Here is a 16,369-nt window from a genome sequence, read left to right on the forward strand (position 1 = left end):
TTCTGTTCAACTCCTTCCACTATCCCTTTCTGTCTATCTGATAATATAGTCAGCCTCGGCATGTTCTCGGTGTTGGTCTCGAGAAGGTTATGAAGCTCACAAAGGAACCACATCCAGTTCTCATCGCTCTCTTCGTCTACAATCCCAAACGCTAAAGGGAACAAAGCTCCGTCTCCATCGAATCCAGTAGCGAGAAGCAACGTGCCTAAGTACTTGCTTTTAAGATAGGTTCTGTCTAAGCCGAGGAGAGGGCGGCACGCGTTTAAGAACCCGTAGATGGAAGCTTGGAAAGAGACGAAGAGACGCTGGAAGCAGTCGTCTGCTGGGGATCCGTAGACTGAAGCAATGCTTCCGGGGTTGGTCCTCTTGACCTGGTCGCAGTACTGAGGGAGGAGACGGTAGCCTTCTTCGAAGGAGCCGCGCATTGTGGCCATGATCCTCTCTTTGCCGCGCCAGGCTTGCTTGTAAGACAAGGTGATGCCGTGGACGCGGTGTATCTCCTCGAGGATCTCTTTCGGTTTGCAGTTGGGGTTCTCCCGGAGACGCTGCTCGACCGAGGTGGCCACCCACTGGACGGAGGCTTGCTGGTGGCCTAGGTGGTTGATGCCACCGCAGGTGTGGCTCTCGTGGATGGTTCTGATGGTGAAGGTCGGGACGCCAGGGAGTTTGGCTGCGTGGACTCTCCAGGGGCATCCTTCGGAAGAGCATTTGGCTGTGAAGCGTGTCTTGTCGGATTTTATTGTTTGCATTTCGAAATGCTGAGCGATGGCCATGTCTCGCAGCGCTCTGCGGCAGCTCCTGACGTCTGGGAACTCTTGTCCGACTGTGAGCTGGTAGGTTAGCTCGGAGGAGAGGGCGGCGCAGCGTGCTTGGACGGGAGTGGTGACCATTACCATCTCCCCGTGGTGATCGATCTCGATCTCGTGGCTTGAGTCGATGGCTAGTTCGAGATTCTCGTTGTTACCAGACAAGGAGAACATTTGGTTCTCTGGATCAACGTCGTCTTCGTCGTGTCCAGGCTTTTGATCAACAGAGATGTCATTCTCGTTCATGTAATCGTGATGGTGATGATGATCTTCTTCGTCTTGGTTTTGGTTGTGTCCTCCTAAGCCTAGCTCATGATGATCATCGTGTTGGTGTTGTCCTAAGTCAAGTTCGTGATCATCATGTTGAGCTTGTCCTAAACCCATGTCGTGGTTTTGACCGAGTTCTAGAGCGTGGTTGTGACCAAGCACCAGTGATTGACCTTGGCTCATACCGATGTTGTGATCCTGTCCAAGCATTAAATCGCGATTGGCCATTGCAGAAGGAACCTTATAGTATATTACACTGCTTCGAGAAGAAAAAAAACCCACTCGTGAAAGGACAACTAGTTCTCTTGCGTTATCAGTACCTGTAATAAAAGAGAACATGCAAACAAGATCTAGTCATCCAGCACTAGAATAGAAACACAGATGTAACGAAAGCTGTTAATAAATGAAAATGTGTCTGGTGACCTTAAGTAATCATTCATATTCCAATGATCAAACCCAAAAGATTAAAAGACTAAAGAAGCATGAGAGACCATATCAATAAGAGCTGAAATTTAGTAAAGCAAAAGAACTTGGGGAGTTAAGGCTTAGAAAAACAGAGTGTGAGAGCTTCTACCTTGTGTTGCATCATCACTTTCACTGAACAGTAAGTTCCTCAACCAACGGAACGGTTGATGTAGCTACAAAAAAGTAGAGTATAAAACTAAGAGTCAGTGAACAAAATCTGATAAGAAGCGAGCTAATAACTCGATACTACGACTACGGATGCGTCCAATCTCAAATCAAACATTGAAGTTAAATCAGCTCATGATTAAGATTGACCAACAGAACGATCTTTACTGAGCAGACACTAGAAGAAATGAAGAAGACAACAGATTAAAAATTGAAACTTTATCAACACTAGAAACAGAGAGAACTCACGAGAATTAAAAAAAAAAAAAAAGCTGGGATCAACAGAAACGTGAGAAAGGAGAAGATCCAGACCTGCGTCAATCTTAAATCTAGGGTTTCGATGAGGGAATCGAATTGGGGGAAAGGAGTCGTTGGAAGAATGGGAAGTTGAATTTGGCGGGTAAAAAAAAATAGAAAGAACAAATTGTTGAAGGGGGAAGAGAAAAGGGTGAGATCGGGAATTTCAGAAGGGGCAGAAGAGGTAGAGATTAGGTTTCTCCGAGGGCGATGATGCCAAACTACTCCTTTGCCTTCTCTCCGACAACAATAGGGAGAGTTATGTCTTTTTCTTTTTCTTTTGTCTTTTTTTATTTCCTCTCGCTTAACCTACCCTTCGTATTCCCCACTATTTACGGATCGTAGTCCAACAAGAACACATTGGGCCGATTAAGAAAAGCCTACTACGAATTTGCCATCAAAGAGTTTAGAGTTCAACTAGAGAGAATTAAGCCCAAGTAAGAAATATTCACAGTTTTATTTTATTTTGGGAGTTGTATAGATAAACAAACTATCACTATACAAAAATATTCTTCTCCCTTTTGGACTCTGAACTAATGAAGAAGGTGAAAGAGTACAAGATTTTTAGTTATGAGATGTCAGGGGTAGTGTTTTGATGGAAGAAGCCCCATATACTTCATACATAGCAAATAGAATTATCCCGTCTTGCGATCATTCAGACACCACATGCCACATTGCAACGAATAAATACATAAACGTGCGTATTCAATTATCAAATAACAAACTAAAAAGTTTTAAAAGACTAGGAAGGGCAACAAGAAATGAGAAGCCTCCAAAGACTTTATTTTATGTTTTAGGAAACACTTGATCTGATGCAGCACCTGACTTGTTTGTGCCATCCTCTTCCATTTTCACACCTGCTTCCTCAATTCCCACTGAGTTTCCTCCTGTTACCTGCAACCAAACCAAACCAAACCAAACCAAACCCACTTTAGACAAATTCTTCCAATCTCAATAATCTCTCTCGGGTCTATTGTTTCACTTCACCTTGGTGGTGCTTCCACTCTCCTCCATACCCCCCATCTCAAAACCTTTCATACGCTCCATTACTCCTTTCAGTCCTCCATCCTGCATTAAAAACAAAAATCAACTGTTTGTAGAAATGTTTCGAGAAACCAAGGCGAATAAGATATACCAACACTTCGCTTACCTTGTCCTTTGCATCAGATTCAACAGCTTCTCTTTTCACTCTGCTTGGTATAGGTTTACTGCACAGTCAGATAGATAGCAACTTAAGTATACACTAAACCCTGCTAGCACTAACAAAAAGGAAACATTGATATTTCACATACCGATCATCATCTACATCCATGTCAGAATCCGCATCCCATCTTTTATCTCCATCTTCTTGGTCTTCATCTACCTGTAATTTTTAGACAAAATCATACTAAGATTGGTAGCAAAATCAACTGTTAAAATTAGAAACTCAATAAAGCAACCAAACATACCTCAGGAGTCTCTGTATCTGGTGGCCTTTCCTGAAACGGCACACTCGGAGCATGCTGAAGCTTCGAGAGGTTGTGGAGCAAGTCATTACGAATCACTTCAAGCATCTGCCGAGAGTTCTTGTTCTCCATGTTACTCGGAGCAACGTGAAGCGTATAGTCTGGACCAAAGTACTCATAGTACTCATGCTCCGGCATCTTGTCCTCAACTTCGATTCCAAGTGCAACTCCAGTCTTGTCACATAAACAATTTGTTTCAGTAAATAAATAAAAAACAAATGTTATAACGGTTTCTGTAATAGTTACCTCGTAGCACCAGCACCGAGCAACGTTACGGATAGTGTAACCACCACCACCCAAGAGAAGTAACGGAACATTAAACGATCTCATGAACTTGACACACTCGGCATGACCTTTGATGGAGAGGTTAAAGCATCCGAGCCTATCACCAGACAAAGAATCAGCACCGCACTGCAGCACAACCGCACCTGGTCTGAAAATCTCCATCACTTTCCCCATGATGGGCTTGAACAAGAGATGATAGCTCTCGTCGTCGATTCCATCGTCCAGTGGTACGTTGAGCGAATAGTACTTCCCACTTCCGTAACCAATGTCCTGTATGTGACCTGTGCCGGGAAAGTAATCTCCAAATTTATGGAACGAGACGGTCATGACTCTGTCAGTAGCGTAAAACGCTTCCTCCACTCCATCTCCGTGGTGAATGTCGATATCAACGTAGAGAACACGCTGAAAAACAAAACAAAACAAAAACAAATACATTAGATATGTTCAACAGTGTTTGTAAAGAACTAGTGACTATGAGTAGCATTCACTTATTATTGATTTATTTTATATATATTTTACACTAATATAAGATCTTTTAGTTTTTTTGGGGTTGAGTTATGAAACTTTTATGATGAATAATCAAAATTAGATATACAAAACAAAACAAAAAAATTATAAATATTTGTGGATTTGTACATTATTAGTTAACTTAACAAATTAAGTCTAATTTAGATCGCTTTTGATGGTTTAAACTGGTTTAGAATGGTCTATAACGGTTTGAGTCTTATAAATCGGTTTTTTAAGAACTATGATGTTAAAAATATGGGAGAAACGCTTTAGTAGGGAAGGAGACAAACCTCATGCTGCTTAAGCAGCTCAAGGATAGCTAGGACGATGTCATTGACATAGCAGAAGCCAGAAGCCTCACACTTCTTAGCATGATGGAGACCACCAGCCCAGTTAATAGCAATATCACAAAGCCCATGGTTAAGCTTAACAGATCCACCAACAGAGCCACCAGCATAGGTCTGGCAAAAGGAGTAAAGACCGTCAAAGACAGGACAGTCTTCACCGACGTTGAACCGTTTGAGCTGTCGGATCTGATCCTGCTGAGTCTCGGGCGTGATGCTGCGGAGGAAGGAGACGTAGTCGTCGGCGTGGAAGCGGCAGAGGTCACGGTCACGTGCGGGGAAAGGTTTGAGGACTTGCATGTGCTGGAGGAGACCGTAGTGAGCGAGGAGGGCGTGGGTCATGCGGATCCGGTGTGGCTTCATTGGGTGGCCTTGGCCGTAGTAGTAGTTCCCAACCTCCGGGTCGTAGAAGTAGCAGACTTTCCTCTTCACACCGTCTGGTCCAGAGGCCAGCGAGTTGCCTCCAGTATCCATCAGTAACTTTTTTAGTTCTATCGCTTGTTCAGTGCCTGTAATGGAAAGAAACAGTGAGTGTAATAACAGAAACAAGACACAACAAGGTCTTAACTGAAATAACTGAACAGTGAATCAGTCAGATACTCGTAATAGAAAGAACAGTGAGTGTAATAAACAGAGTGAGTCTAACTGAAATAACTGAAAGTGTGCTCAAGTAATCATTCCAGATTCCAATTTTCAACAGAAGAAGCATGAGAGTCTATATATCTAACATGAGCTGAAATTTAGTAAAGGAAAGATCTTTGGCGAGATGCGTGAAACGGAGTAAGATATTTTTTACCTTTTGCTGCATCATCACTTTCACTGGATAGAGCTACAAAAAGGAGAGTGAAACTAAGAGTGAGTGAACAGAATCTGATGAGATTACGAGCTAATAACTCGATACTACGACTATGAGAGGGGAGAACATACGAAAGATTGGAACTTTTTTTTCAGCTCTAGAGAAACAGAGAGAACTCGCGAGAATCAGAAATCTAGGGTTTCGACTGAGGGAGAGAGATTAGGTTTTCACTGAGGGTGATGATGATGATGCCTAACTACACGGACTTGGGCTATTAACTAGAGAGAAATGGGCCGCGTAAGAACAGCCCAGATTCCTATAAACTACCCTTTGAAGTCCAACTGGAGAGACTTGAGCCCAGGTAAGAAAGGCCCAACTTCGTAACGCCAAAAGAACTAGCAATTTTTCTTTACTTTGGGCTGTATTTGTAGAAATTAGTCTGTAAAATTTGTTGATGTAACTGTATTTGATGTAGTTTTAAAAATTAAAGAAATAAAAATATTTATACAACAATTATTTTCAAAGAACTTCAATAAATAATGCTTTATAAAATAATCATCGTACAGCCTTCTTTTTTCTAATGTAATTTAAGAACTAAATAAAGTATGATTGATGATTTTATGGTTTTAGATAAAAAAAATTAAAGCTAAATCATTAGACCAATCAACCACATATTATATATGTTATACAGAAATATTTTTCCCTCGCTTACAAAATATAGTATTAGCAAATAAGGTTTTTACAGTTCTCTTTTTTCTTTGAGGTGTAGTTTAACAAAAATAAGAAAAAAAAGTCAAAAACATAATTGGTAATTTTGATGTTGTAAAAAAAAACAGAATCTTATGCTTTAGAAAGCTGCCTGCAAGTTTAAGGTGTTGGGTTTGAAACTCAGGAAAAGAATAGCATAAAGTACAAGGCTTTAGTTATGGTATGACATTAGTTATTGCCATGTTTTGATAGAAGAATCACTTGATACTTTGCTTCTTTTGTGAAGATAAGAAGTTTTGCAAACAACTCTTAACAACTACAATCATTGTATATATATGTGATGATGATGTCTTTCGGTTTCATATTTATATATCTGATAAAAAGAAACTTCTTTAAGTCACATACATACAAATATGGATATGACAATATCACCAATATATAAGCTATCTATTCACGAGCATCCTCTTTTCTTTTCAGCTATGTTTATTGAAAAGAAATGTGATGGCTGCCAGGTAAGAGAAATGATGTATGGTAGCTACTATTGCAACGAGCCTCGTTGTAATTGGAGGTTCCATAAAGACTGCGCGGAATCCCCACTAGAGATCAATCATCACCCTTCCCACCTTGAGCATCCTCTCTTGCTCACTAGTCCAGATGATTCTATTACTCCATGTGACTTTTGTGGACAATATATTTTGTCCACATATTATACTTGTCCCACATGTGAATTCAAAGTGGATTTGATTTGTGGAACTAAACCCTCGCCGCTTGTTATCAAACATCCAGTGTGTCATGACCATACACTTGTGTTTTTGAAGAAACAAATAGAGGAATATAAGGTCCCTTGTGAAGTATGCAAGGAGTCTATCGGTGGACCTTCCTATTCATGTCTTGAATGCAATAACGTGTACTTTCACTTGGATTGTGTTCATCTCTCAAAAGAGGTAGATCATAATTGCCACTCTAGTCACTCCCTTAAGATCATGCCATCTGAGTCATTTATAGATGATGATGATGCGCATAAGATTTGTCATTTCTGTTTAGTTCAACCAGAAAAGGTGCTTTATCATTGTTCTATTTGCAATTTTACTTTGTGCCTTGATTGTACTAAACGTCCACCACCTTTTGTTGTTGACAACGCCAAGACTCACACCCATCCACTTATGCTCTTTTCGAAAAAGATCGTATTTACTTGCAATGTTGCTGGAATTGAATCTGATAGCTATAAGTCTTATATATGTCTCAAGTGTGATTTTGTTATCACTGGATCTTGTGTTGGCTTACCAAGCATCATAAACATTAATCGTCATGATCATCGCATCGCTTTTACGCATCATCTTGGCTATAAGGGTGCAAAATGTGGAGTTTGTCGGAAAAATGTAAGTCAGTACTATGGAGCTTATTCTTGCGCGATTTGCCCTGAGTATGTAGTTCATTCAAGATGTGCAACTGATTTTGATGTATGGAATGGAAAGGAACTCGAAGGGATACCTGAGACCAGCGAAGATATTGTGCCATTTAAAGTGATTGGTGATAATTTGATACGTCATTTCTTTCATGATAAACATATTTTACTGCTCTTCAAAAATTATGACATGATTGGTGACGACTACTACTACGAGAGGTTACGATGTGAAGCATGCGCCTCACAGATCGGGTTTGGCCCAGTCTATAGTTGTCAGGAATGTCGTTTTTTTCTCCACGAAAAGTGTGCTCATCTTCCTATGAAGAAAAATCTTGTCTTTCGAACCACACCATACAAGTTGGAGTATCATCAAAGCAAGGCTGTATACTGTTACTTGTGTGATATGTTCTTTGGTGGTTTTACGTACGAACCACAAGGACCTTATTTGGTATGCGTCCCTGTAGATGTACATTGTAGTTCCATCTCTGAGCCCTTCGTCCATAATGGGCATTTGCATCCCTTATATTTTGTTATAACAAATAAGGAACGTCGTTGCGATGCATGTTGGAGAGTTCCAGATGGCTACTACATGCTCACTTGTAGTGATTGTGATTTTGACTTGTGTTTGTATTGTGCTACTTTGCCTGAAAAGATATGGCATATAAGCGATGAGCACCCTATCACTTTATATCATGGCGGAAAGGAGGCGATCAGCAAAAACTGGTGCGAAGTTTGTGAGATGGAGTTAGATTCAAGTAAATGGTTCTTTACATGTTCTGATTGTGGAGTCACTTTTCATGTTGGATGTGTACTAGGAGACTTCTCACGTCTCACTCCAAACTGTTCTATTCACCGTGGGGGAAAAGAACATTTAGCGAAACTTAACCATCAGAGCAGTCGGCCATTTTGCAGACATTGCCACGATCGATGCAAGGCCCCTGTCATCTTGCAGGTCAATGACGAACATAGTGGATACATTTGCTCCCGTTCATGTTTATTGTGGTCTTGCTGAACTTGTCTGAGAAAATAATGTGCCACTGTTTTCTAGCGAGAAACTCTGGTTGGTTGGTTATTTACTTGTTAATTGAAAAACGCAAGTTATGTAATGTATTTTTTCTTTTGTTAAAAAATTATGATTCTCACTGTAAATAAATTCTTCAAGATTTCAATAATAATTTATCCTTTTAAAATATCTGTCAAATAAAAACATAAGACAATTCAAAGTCTGTCATGTGAAGTGAGAGGTCTAACGTGTTAAGCTAGATGGGCTTCACACTTAAAACCAATTGGTGATAAGAAGAGTGACTCACCTATCTTATATATTGCTAAGGATCCCTTCCAATACCCGATGTGGGACAACTATATGTCTAATACGCCCCCTCGAGATGATGGCTCTTTGAGCGTCAATCTCGGAATGCTCGGGCAAAGATCGATGGGCCAACTTTGGGCCAGATCGATGTGGATCGGGTTGGACTGTATGGATCGAGCTCTGATACCATGTTAAGCTAGATGGACTTCACACTTAAAACCAATTGGTGATAAGAGGAGTGACCCACCTATCTTATATATTGCTAAGGATCCTTTCCAATACCCGATGTGGGACAACTATGTGTCTAATATAACGGCCATCAATGCAGCCGCCATCTGATTATCAATAGTTTTCTTTGTTAGAAGTGTAACAATGAACAAAACAAAAACGAAACAAACAAACAAAAACTGATTCATCAGTCTCTAGTGAAATCGACGTATATTTACCTCATCAATAACAGCAGCTCGAGCCATGCGGTGTCTCTCCACCATTTTCGTCAAAACTTCAGTGAGTCTCTTCTTTACTTCTCCCGTCAGCATTCCTGAAAAAAAAATAGTAGAATGTGTGTTACACTTTATATGTCAGATAATCCGATCAAGACAGATGTGAGCATTTCTTTCATTCTTACTCCATCTTATAACTTAATGTACCTTCTTTATGTGTTCAAGTTCAGTATCATCTTCTAGAAAGAAGCTCAGATACTTATCAAAAGTTCAAAAAAAAAAAAGAAGCTCAGATACTTGACTGGTATATAAACTTGTGAATAAAAAAAAAAAGTTTCAAACTCTTAGTTACATAACTCACATATGAGTAATGATTGGTAGTTAGTATCCAACGAAGCCAAGGAGAATTGGACCACAATGCAATGAACATTGTTATATGTTAGTACCTCCAGGTTTACTTAGATTTCTTTGTGCTTCTCGATGGAATCATAATGCAATGAACATTGTTATATGCAGTACTGGTTATACGTTAGTGGTGTTAAAAAGAAAAGGAGTACAAGGCTTTAGTTGTGGTAAGACATTGTCTATTGCCATGTTTTGATATAAGGTCAACTCCAATGGAACACCAAAATACTAAATTTAGTGTAATTTCATCTCCAATAAAACATAAAAAATGACACATCTCCCCAAATTTGGTGTAGAGTGAATAGTATTACACTAAATTTGGTGTAATACTATTTATCACACCAAATATTTTATATACATATTTTATTATGTTTCAATAAATAATGTAGTTCAATTCCTCTTGTTGATCAGTTCAAATTAGTAACTTAAAATAAGTATACTGTATGTTTATATTTTAAGTTATTTTTGCATAACTAAAATATTTTTATTTTATTTTATTTTCAAATAAGAAATCACTAAGTTATTATTATCATTTTTATGTTAAAATAAAATATCAAAGCACTTTTATATTTTATTTTATTTTCAAATAAGAAATCACTAAATGATTATTATCATTTATTTTATTTACAATATTGATTATAGTCTTTATTTCAGTTATTTTTAATACTATCAAATTCACCAAACTTTAAAATAACTTTTTATTTTATAATATATTTAAACTTGTATTACTAAGTAATACAAATTTTATTAAAAAATAAATATATTATTTTATGTTTTTTCATAATTATTTTTTTTTAATTTTAATATAGTATTTTATATAAAATAAAAACATGTATAATATTATTAAACCAACAAATATAAATTTAAATATAAACATATAATTACGTAAATTTAAATAATATATAATATCAGAGTGTGATAAAATAATTATTTATCAATTTCAAATAATAAAAATATAAAAATTATTAAGATATAAAACATTAAATTATATATAATTTTTAATATAGTACTTTGCCTCAAGTGTTAAAATTACACTAAATTTGGTGTTTTAGTGTCAATGTTTTTTTGTCATCTCCAATCATGATACCAAATACGCCTCTTTTGTACCCTCAGAAGCACTTAACAGTTACAATAATACTATTTTGGTATAATATTTGGTATTATGGTTGGAGATGACAAAAAAAATTGATACCAAAACTCTAAACATGCCCGGTTCAAACAAAATATGGACCCTATGCAATTTTTTTTTTTGTTTTTGACCAAAATATAAAATGTATGTTTATAAAATATGAAAATTGGACCTTCTCGCAAAAATATATGACCCTGAAAACTGAAAAAAATCAATAAAAACCAGAGACCATGTGCATATGCATTCCTAGCACATGGCTAAAGCCAGGATTGACTCGAAATTTGGTGTAATTTTAACATCAAATTTGGTATCATGGTTAGAGATTCCCCAAGTAGCAGTTAACAGTTACAATTATTGTATTGATAATTTTGAGGCCGTAAATAAAAAAAAATTTCTTCTTCCCTTTGGTCCGTGGACAAAAAGAATATAAAAAGCAAAATCTCATGCTTTAGAAAGCTACATGTTTAAGGTGTTTTGATTTGAAATTCAAGAAACGAATAGCAAAGAGTACAAGGCTTTAGTTGCCGTGTTTTGATAGAAGAAGCACTTTATACTTTGCCTCTTTTATGATGATAAGGAGTTTTGCAAATAACTCCTAACATATACAATCATTGTATATATATATATATATGTGTGATGATGATGTCTTCCATTTTCATTTTTATATATCTGATAAAAAAAACTTTCTTTAATTCACATACATACAAACATGGATACGACAATATCACCAATGTATAAGATTTCTATTCACGAGCATCCTCTTTTCTTTTCAGCTATGTTTGTTGAAAAGATTTGTGATGGCTGCCAAGTAAGAGAAATGATGTATGGTAGCTACTATTGCAACGAGGCTTATTGTGATTATCGGTTCCATAAAGACTGCGCGGAATCCCCACTAGAGATCAATCATCACCCTTCCCACCCTGAGCATTCTCTCTTGCTCACAATGATATCTCCAGAGGAATTTGGTACTCCATGTGACTTTTGTGGACAAGAGATTGAGTCCATATGTTATGATTGTCCCACATGTAAATTCAAAGTGGATTTGATTTGTGGGACTAAACCCTCGCCGTCTGTTATCGAACATCCGGTGTGTCATGACCATACACTCGTGTTTTTGAAGAAAGAAATGAAGAAAGATCGGGTCCCTTGTGACGTATGCAAGGAATCTATCAGTGGACCTTCCTATTCATGTCTTGAATGCAATAACGTGTACTTTCACTTGGATTGTGTTCACCTCTCAAAAGAGGTAAATCATTCTTGCCACTCAAGTCACCCCCTTAAGATCATGCTATCTGAATCACTTATAGATGATGATGATGATGATGACGACGACTACTACGAGGTTGTTGACGACGACGACGACAATGATGCCCAAAAGAGTTGTCATTTCTGTTTAGTTCAACCAGAAAAGGTGTTTTATCATTGTTCTATTTGCAATTTTACACTGTGCATTGGTTGTACTAAACATCCACCACCTCTTGTTGTTGACGACGCCAAAACTCACACCCATCCACTGACGCTCTTTCCAAGTAACATCTTCTTTACTTGCAAGGTTGCTGGAATTAAAATTGACAGCTACAGGTCTTATATGTCTCAAGTGTGATTTTGTTGTCTCTGGATCTTGTGTTGGCTTACCCAGCATCATAAACATTAATCGTCATGATCATCGCATCTCTTTTACGCATCATCTTGGCCGTAAAGGTGCAAAATGTGGAGTTTGTCGGGAAAAAGTGAGTCAGTACTACGGAGCTTATTCTTGCGCGATTTGCCCTAAGTATGTAGTTCACTCACTATGTGCAGCTAATTTTACTGCATGGAATGGTGTGGAACTCGAAGGGATACCTGAGACCAGCGAAGATGTTGTGCCATTTAAGGTGATGGGTGATAATTTGATACGTCATTTCAGCCATGAAAAACATATTTTACTTCTCTTGAAAGATTATGACATGGTTGGTGACGACTACGAGAGGTTACGATGTCAAGCATGTGTCTCACCGATTGGGTTTGGCCCAGTTTACAGTTGTCAATATTGTCGTTTTTTCCTCCACGAAAAGTGTGCTTATCTTCCTTTGAAGAAAAACCTTGTCTTTGGCTCCTCACCATACAAGTTGGAGTATCAAGGCAAGGTTGTATACTGTAAATTGTGTGGTATATTCTCCGGTGGTTTTAAGTACATATCGCTAGGACCTTCTTTGGTACTATCCACTATAGATGTACGTTGTAGCTCCATTTCTGAGCCATTCGTCTATAATGGGCATTTCCATCCCTTATATTTTGTTAAAACAAAGAAGAAACGTCAATGCAATGCATGTGGAAGATATCCAGATGGCTACATGCTCACTTGTGGTGCTTGTGACTTTGACTTGTGTTTGTATTGCGCTACTTTGCCTGAGAGGATATGGCATATTAGCGATGAGCACCCTCTCACTTTAAATTATGGTGGAAAGAAAGCGATCGGCAAAAACTGGTGCCAAGTTTGTGAGATGAAGTTAGATTCAAGGAAATGGTTCTTTACATGTTTTGATTGTGGAGTTACTTTGCATGTTGGATGTGTACTAGGAGATTTCTCATGGCTTGATCCAAACTGTTCTGTTTCCTATAGGGGAAAAGAACATTTAGCGATTCTTAACCGTCAGAACAGTCGGCCATTTTGCAGACATTGCCACGATCGATGCAAGGCCCCTGTCATCTTACAGGTCAATGACGAACATAATGGATACATTTGCTCCCGTCCATGTTTATTGAATATGGCTGGTTATGTATAAAAACGCAAGTTATGTAATGTATTTTTCTTTTGTTAATGAAAAAAAATATGATTCTCACTGTAAATAAATTCTTCAAGATTTCAAGAATCAATTCATCCTTTCAAAATATCTATCAAATAAAAACAGAAAAAAAAAATTCAAAGTCAATGTCATGTGAAGTTGCAGCCAAATAGAGAGGTTATCATCAGGTTACTCGAACATGTTTGGGAGAGGTCTCACGGCCATGAACGCATCCACCATCTGATTACCATTAATTTTCCTTTATTAGGATGGTCCAAAAACAATTTAATAAAAAAAGATTCAACTTAGATGTTGTTTTACCTCATCAGTAACAGCAGCTCGAGCCATGCGGTGTCTCTCCACCATTTCTGTCAAAACTTCAGTGAGTCTCTTCTTTACTTCTCCCGTTAGCATTCTCCCTTCTCCATATTCCTGGGGGAAAAAAACAGTAATGTGTGTTACACTTTATATGTCAGATCAAGACAGATATGAGCATTTCTTTCATTCTATGTAACCCATCTTATAACAAGCTAGTGGCGAGTGTAACTTAAAATTTACCTTCTTTATGTGTTCAAGTTCAGCATCGTCTTCTAAGAAGAAGCTTAGATACTTGACTGGTATATCGACCTGTGAAAAAAAAAGTTCAAACATAAGACTGTATGCGTAATGATTGGTAGTTAGAATCCAACGAAGACAAGCAGAATTGGATCACAATGCAATTGAACATAGTTTATATGTTGGTACCTCCAGGTTTGCTCCGATTTCTCTGTGCTTTTCGATGGAGTCTTGCCCACCACTAAACGCATATCTGTTTATCTGTACATAATAAAACACTTCCCTTAAAGTTTTGTTAACTCAGATGTGGTTACAGCATACCCAAAAACAGAGCTGAAGTTACCTTGTTTTTAATGTCTTTTGCAGTATCAGTTACATAGATTGCAGAGTTTGGATCACTTGCTGACATTTTTCCATTCTCTCCCTGCAAAAAAAAAAGGTGAGCAATGCATTCAAAAGCATGAAAGGTCTGGTGTAAGCATAGCATATCTCTATCAATCTCAGTAAAAACTCTAGAAGGGCTACAAAAGAAAGTACACACTTGCCTGCAGAGCAGGGAAAAAGGTAGACTCAATCAGAGCAGGCTTGCTATAGCCTAACCGTGGTGCAACATCACGAGTCATCCTAAAATAAGGATCCTGAATAAAACAAAAAACAAAAAAATGAAAGATTGACTATTAACACAATAATACAGGAGAACCATAAAATGTTTTGCACAGTTGTGAAAACAGAAAACAAGCACACCTGGTCAATTGCACAAGGAATCAAGCAACGGAGCTTGTCCTTGCCAGGGAACAAGTGTGGGAATGAGCTAGGAAAAGATGGAACTGCCTGCATTTGTGTGGAAAACATTTTATCAAAATTTATAAATAGAAACAGTCTACACCACACCTCACACGTCAATAGGAACAAAAAGACACACCTGCACAGGAGGGAAACTGAGTTTCCCAATATGATCTTCACCAGAAAAGCCAAAGATTCCCATAGCCTAGCAAAGAAATAGATAGAGAAATGAGAACATAAAAGCATACCAGCCACATTATTACCGTCCAAGGAGATAGAGAGTAAAGTAACCTTATTAAGTGTAACACACTTTGCAACCTTAACCATGTTCTTATAGAAAGCACTACACAGTACACACAAGGGTTTCTCACATCATCAGCCAGAAAAAAAAACTATAAATGTAAACATCAAAAACAAAAAAAAAGGTGACTTTCTTCTTGCTTACCCGCCAACATAGTCAAAGTCAGAGAAAATAAAAGTCTTAGTGACATCAAACCCACAAGCAATAATATCTTTCGCATTCTCTCTAGCAAGTCTCTGACTTTCCTCAACCGACAAGTTCTTCCACATGCATTTCTCATCATCCGTGAGCTGTATAACAAGCGGAACCTTGAAAGCTTCCTGCAAGTATCTACACAGAGAGAGAGTATAAAGAACAAAGCATTGACCTTTAAACAAAAAGACAAAAGCTTTACGAAGTCCACTTACTTAGTAAACATGAAAGGAATCAAATGACCCAAATGCAAAGCCTCTGAAGAAGGTCCTCTCCCAGTGTAGAGATAGAACTTGTCTCCTCTCTCGTACGCATCCAAAACCTCGTTGAAGTCCCTGTTTAACACACACTCACCAAAAAAAGAACATAACTTTCTACATGCCCATCGATAATTGAATCATCAAAACGCAAGTTTTGATTGCGTTTCGAACCTGTGTGCGAAGAAGACGCCGCGGCGGAGGAAGACGTGAGGCTGGCGAGAAGTGAGTCTCTGAACGCGATCGATGAGCGACTCGTCGAGCCTCTGGCAGCCGAATTGGTCGATGAGCTTGTCGTAGTCGATTTTGCCGCCGTCTTTGGCGGAGACTTCCCATGGGTTCACCACTTGCTCCTCCGGTGATGATGATTCAGACGCTATCTCCCCGTTTTTATCTACCTCCATTAGCGAGCGAACCTAGGAGAGGGAAGTCTGATTCAAAAGGTGAAGCCTTGATTACGAAACGAAGCTAGAGAGAGAGAGGTGAAGAAGACACTGTCCGGTGAAATGACGGCGGCGACTGAGGAAGAAGAAAGAAAACGAGGTTTAAATTATTATTTTGATTATTGCAGTTTGGTAGTTGTAATTTTACTTTATAGTCAATTGGGCTGTTAAGTTTTTAATTATCAATTATACCCTCTCCTTCCAAAAAGTCACAGTATCTTCCTAGTCAAACTCCAT

At 38.3% G+C, this 16,369-nt stretch overlaps 3 protein-coding genes and 2 pseudogenes across 4 annotated transcripts; 2 read left to right on the plus strand and 3 right to left on the minus strand.

Moving 5' to 3' along the window:
* The window catches only part of LOC130496881 (uncharacterized), a 2,665-nt pseudogene extending 1,364 nt beyond the window's left edge, over nt 1-1,301 (minus strand).
* Nucleotides 1,302-2,551: 1,250 nt separating this feature from the next.
* Nucleotides 2,552-5,687, minus strand: LOC108812820 (histone deacetylase 19). 2 transcript variants are annotated; one of them, XM_018585188.2, is made up of 9 exons: nt 5,569-5,687; nt 5,438-5,470; nt 4,588-5,150; nt 3,752-4,192; nt 3,449-3,679; nt 3,293-3,363; nt 3,151-3,208; nt 2,988-3,068; nt 2,552-2,894 (listed from the first exon to the last, which is right to left on the minus strand). In XM_018585188.2, the coding sequence occupies exons 3-9, from the start codon at nt 5,113-5,115 to the stop codon at nt 2,787-2,789; spliced, it is 1,518 nt and encodes a 505-aa protein (XP_018440690.1). In that variant the 5' UTR covers nt 5,116-5,150; nt 5,438-5,470; nt 5,569-5,687; the 3' UTR covers nt 2,552-2,786. The 2 variants fall into 2 exon arrangements, with proteins under 2 accessions (XP_018440690.1, XP_056845370.1); XM_056989390.1 differs by having other exon boundaries at nt 5,438-5,649.
* An 851-nt stretch (nt 5,688-6,538) lies between these two features.
* On the plus strand, nt 6,539-8,699 carry LOC108809905 (uncharacterized). The gene has a single exon (XM_018582041.2). The coding sequence runs from the start codon at nt 6,559-6,561 to the stop codon at nt 8,560-8,562; it is 2,004 nt and encodes a 667-aa protein (XP_018437543.1). The 5' UTR covers nt 6,539-6,558; the 3' UTR covers nt 8,563-8,699.
* Nucleotides 8,700-11,518: 2,819 nt separating this feature from the next.
* On the plus strand, nt 11,519-13,601 carry LOC130496883 (uncharacterized; annotated as a pseudogene).
* A 78-nt stretch (nt 13,602-13,679) lies between these two features.
* Nucleotides 13,680-16,216, minus strand: LOC130496872 (tryptophan--tRNA ligase, cytoplasmic). The gene is made up of 12 exons (XM_056989471.1): nt 15,864-16,216; nt 15,648-15,767; nt 15,385-15,570; nt 15,231-15,282; nt 15,079-15,144; nt 14,901-14,987; nt 14,702-14,794; nt 14,500-14,580; nt 14,346-14,417; nt 14,160-14,228; nt 13,923-14,033; nt 13,680-13,841 (listed from the first exon to the last, which is right to left on the minus strand). The coding sequence occupies exons 1-12, from the start codon at nt 16,091-16,093 to the stop codon at nt 13,791-13,793; spliced, it is 1,218 nt and encodes a 405-aa protein (XP_056845451.1). The 5' UTR covers nt 16,094-16,216; the 3' UTR covers nt 13,680-13,790.
* Nucleotides 16,217-16,369: the final 153 nt, after the last annotated feature.

This window comes from Raphanus sativus, chromosome 6 (assembly GCF_000801105.2).
Source record: "Raphanus sativus cultivar WK10039 chromosome 6, ASM80110v3, whole genome shotgun sequence".
NCBI classification, from domain to species: domain Eukaryota; kingdom Viridiplantae; phylum Streptophyta; class Magnoliopsida; order Brassicales; family Brassicaceae; genus Raphanus; species Raphanus sativus.

What these genes read in the sequence shown, in the direction of transcription:
- LOC108812820 (XM_018585188.2), bottom strand. Translation starts at nt 5,115, where the DNA reads ATGGATACTGGAGGCAACTCGCTGGCCTCTGGACCAGACGGTGTGAAG. An exon ending in CAGATACAGAGACTCCTGAG is followed by an intron (nt 3,364 to 3,448) that starts GTATGTTTGGTT and finishes TAAAAATTACAG; the next exon opens with GTAGATGAAGACCAAGAAGA. An exon ending in ATGGATGTAGATGATGATCG is followed by an intron (nt 3,209 to 3,292) that starts GTATGTGAAATA and finishes CTGACTGTGCAG; the next exon opens with TAAACCTATACCAAGCAGAG.
- LOC108809905 (XM_018582041.2), top strand. Translation starts at nt 6,559, where the DNA reads ATGGATATGACAATATCACCAATATATAAGCTATCTATTCACGAGCAT.
- LOC130496872 (XM_056989471.1), bottom strand. Translation starts at nt 16,093, where the DNA reads ATGGAGGTAGATAAAAACGGGGAGATAGCGTCTGAATCATCATCACCG. An exon ending in CAAAAGACATTAAAAACAAG is followed by an intron (nt 14,418 to 14,499) that starts GTAACTTCAGCT and finishes TATTATGTACAG; the next exon opens with ATAAACAGATATGCGTTTAG. An exon ending in AAATCGGAGCAAACCTGGAG is followed by an intron (nt 14,229 to 14,345) that starts GTACCAACATAT and finishes TTTTTTTCACAG; the next exon opens with GTCGATATACCAGTCAAGTA.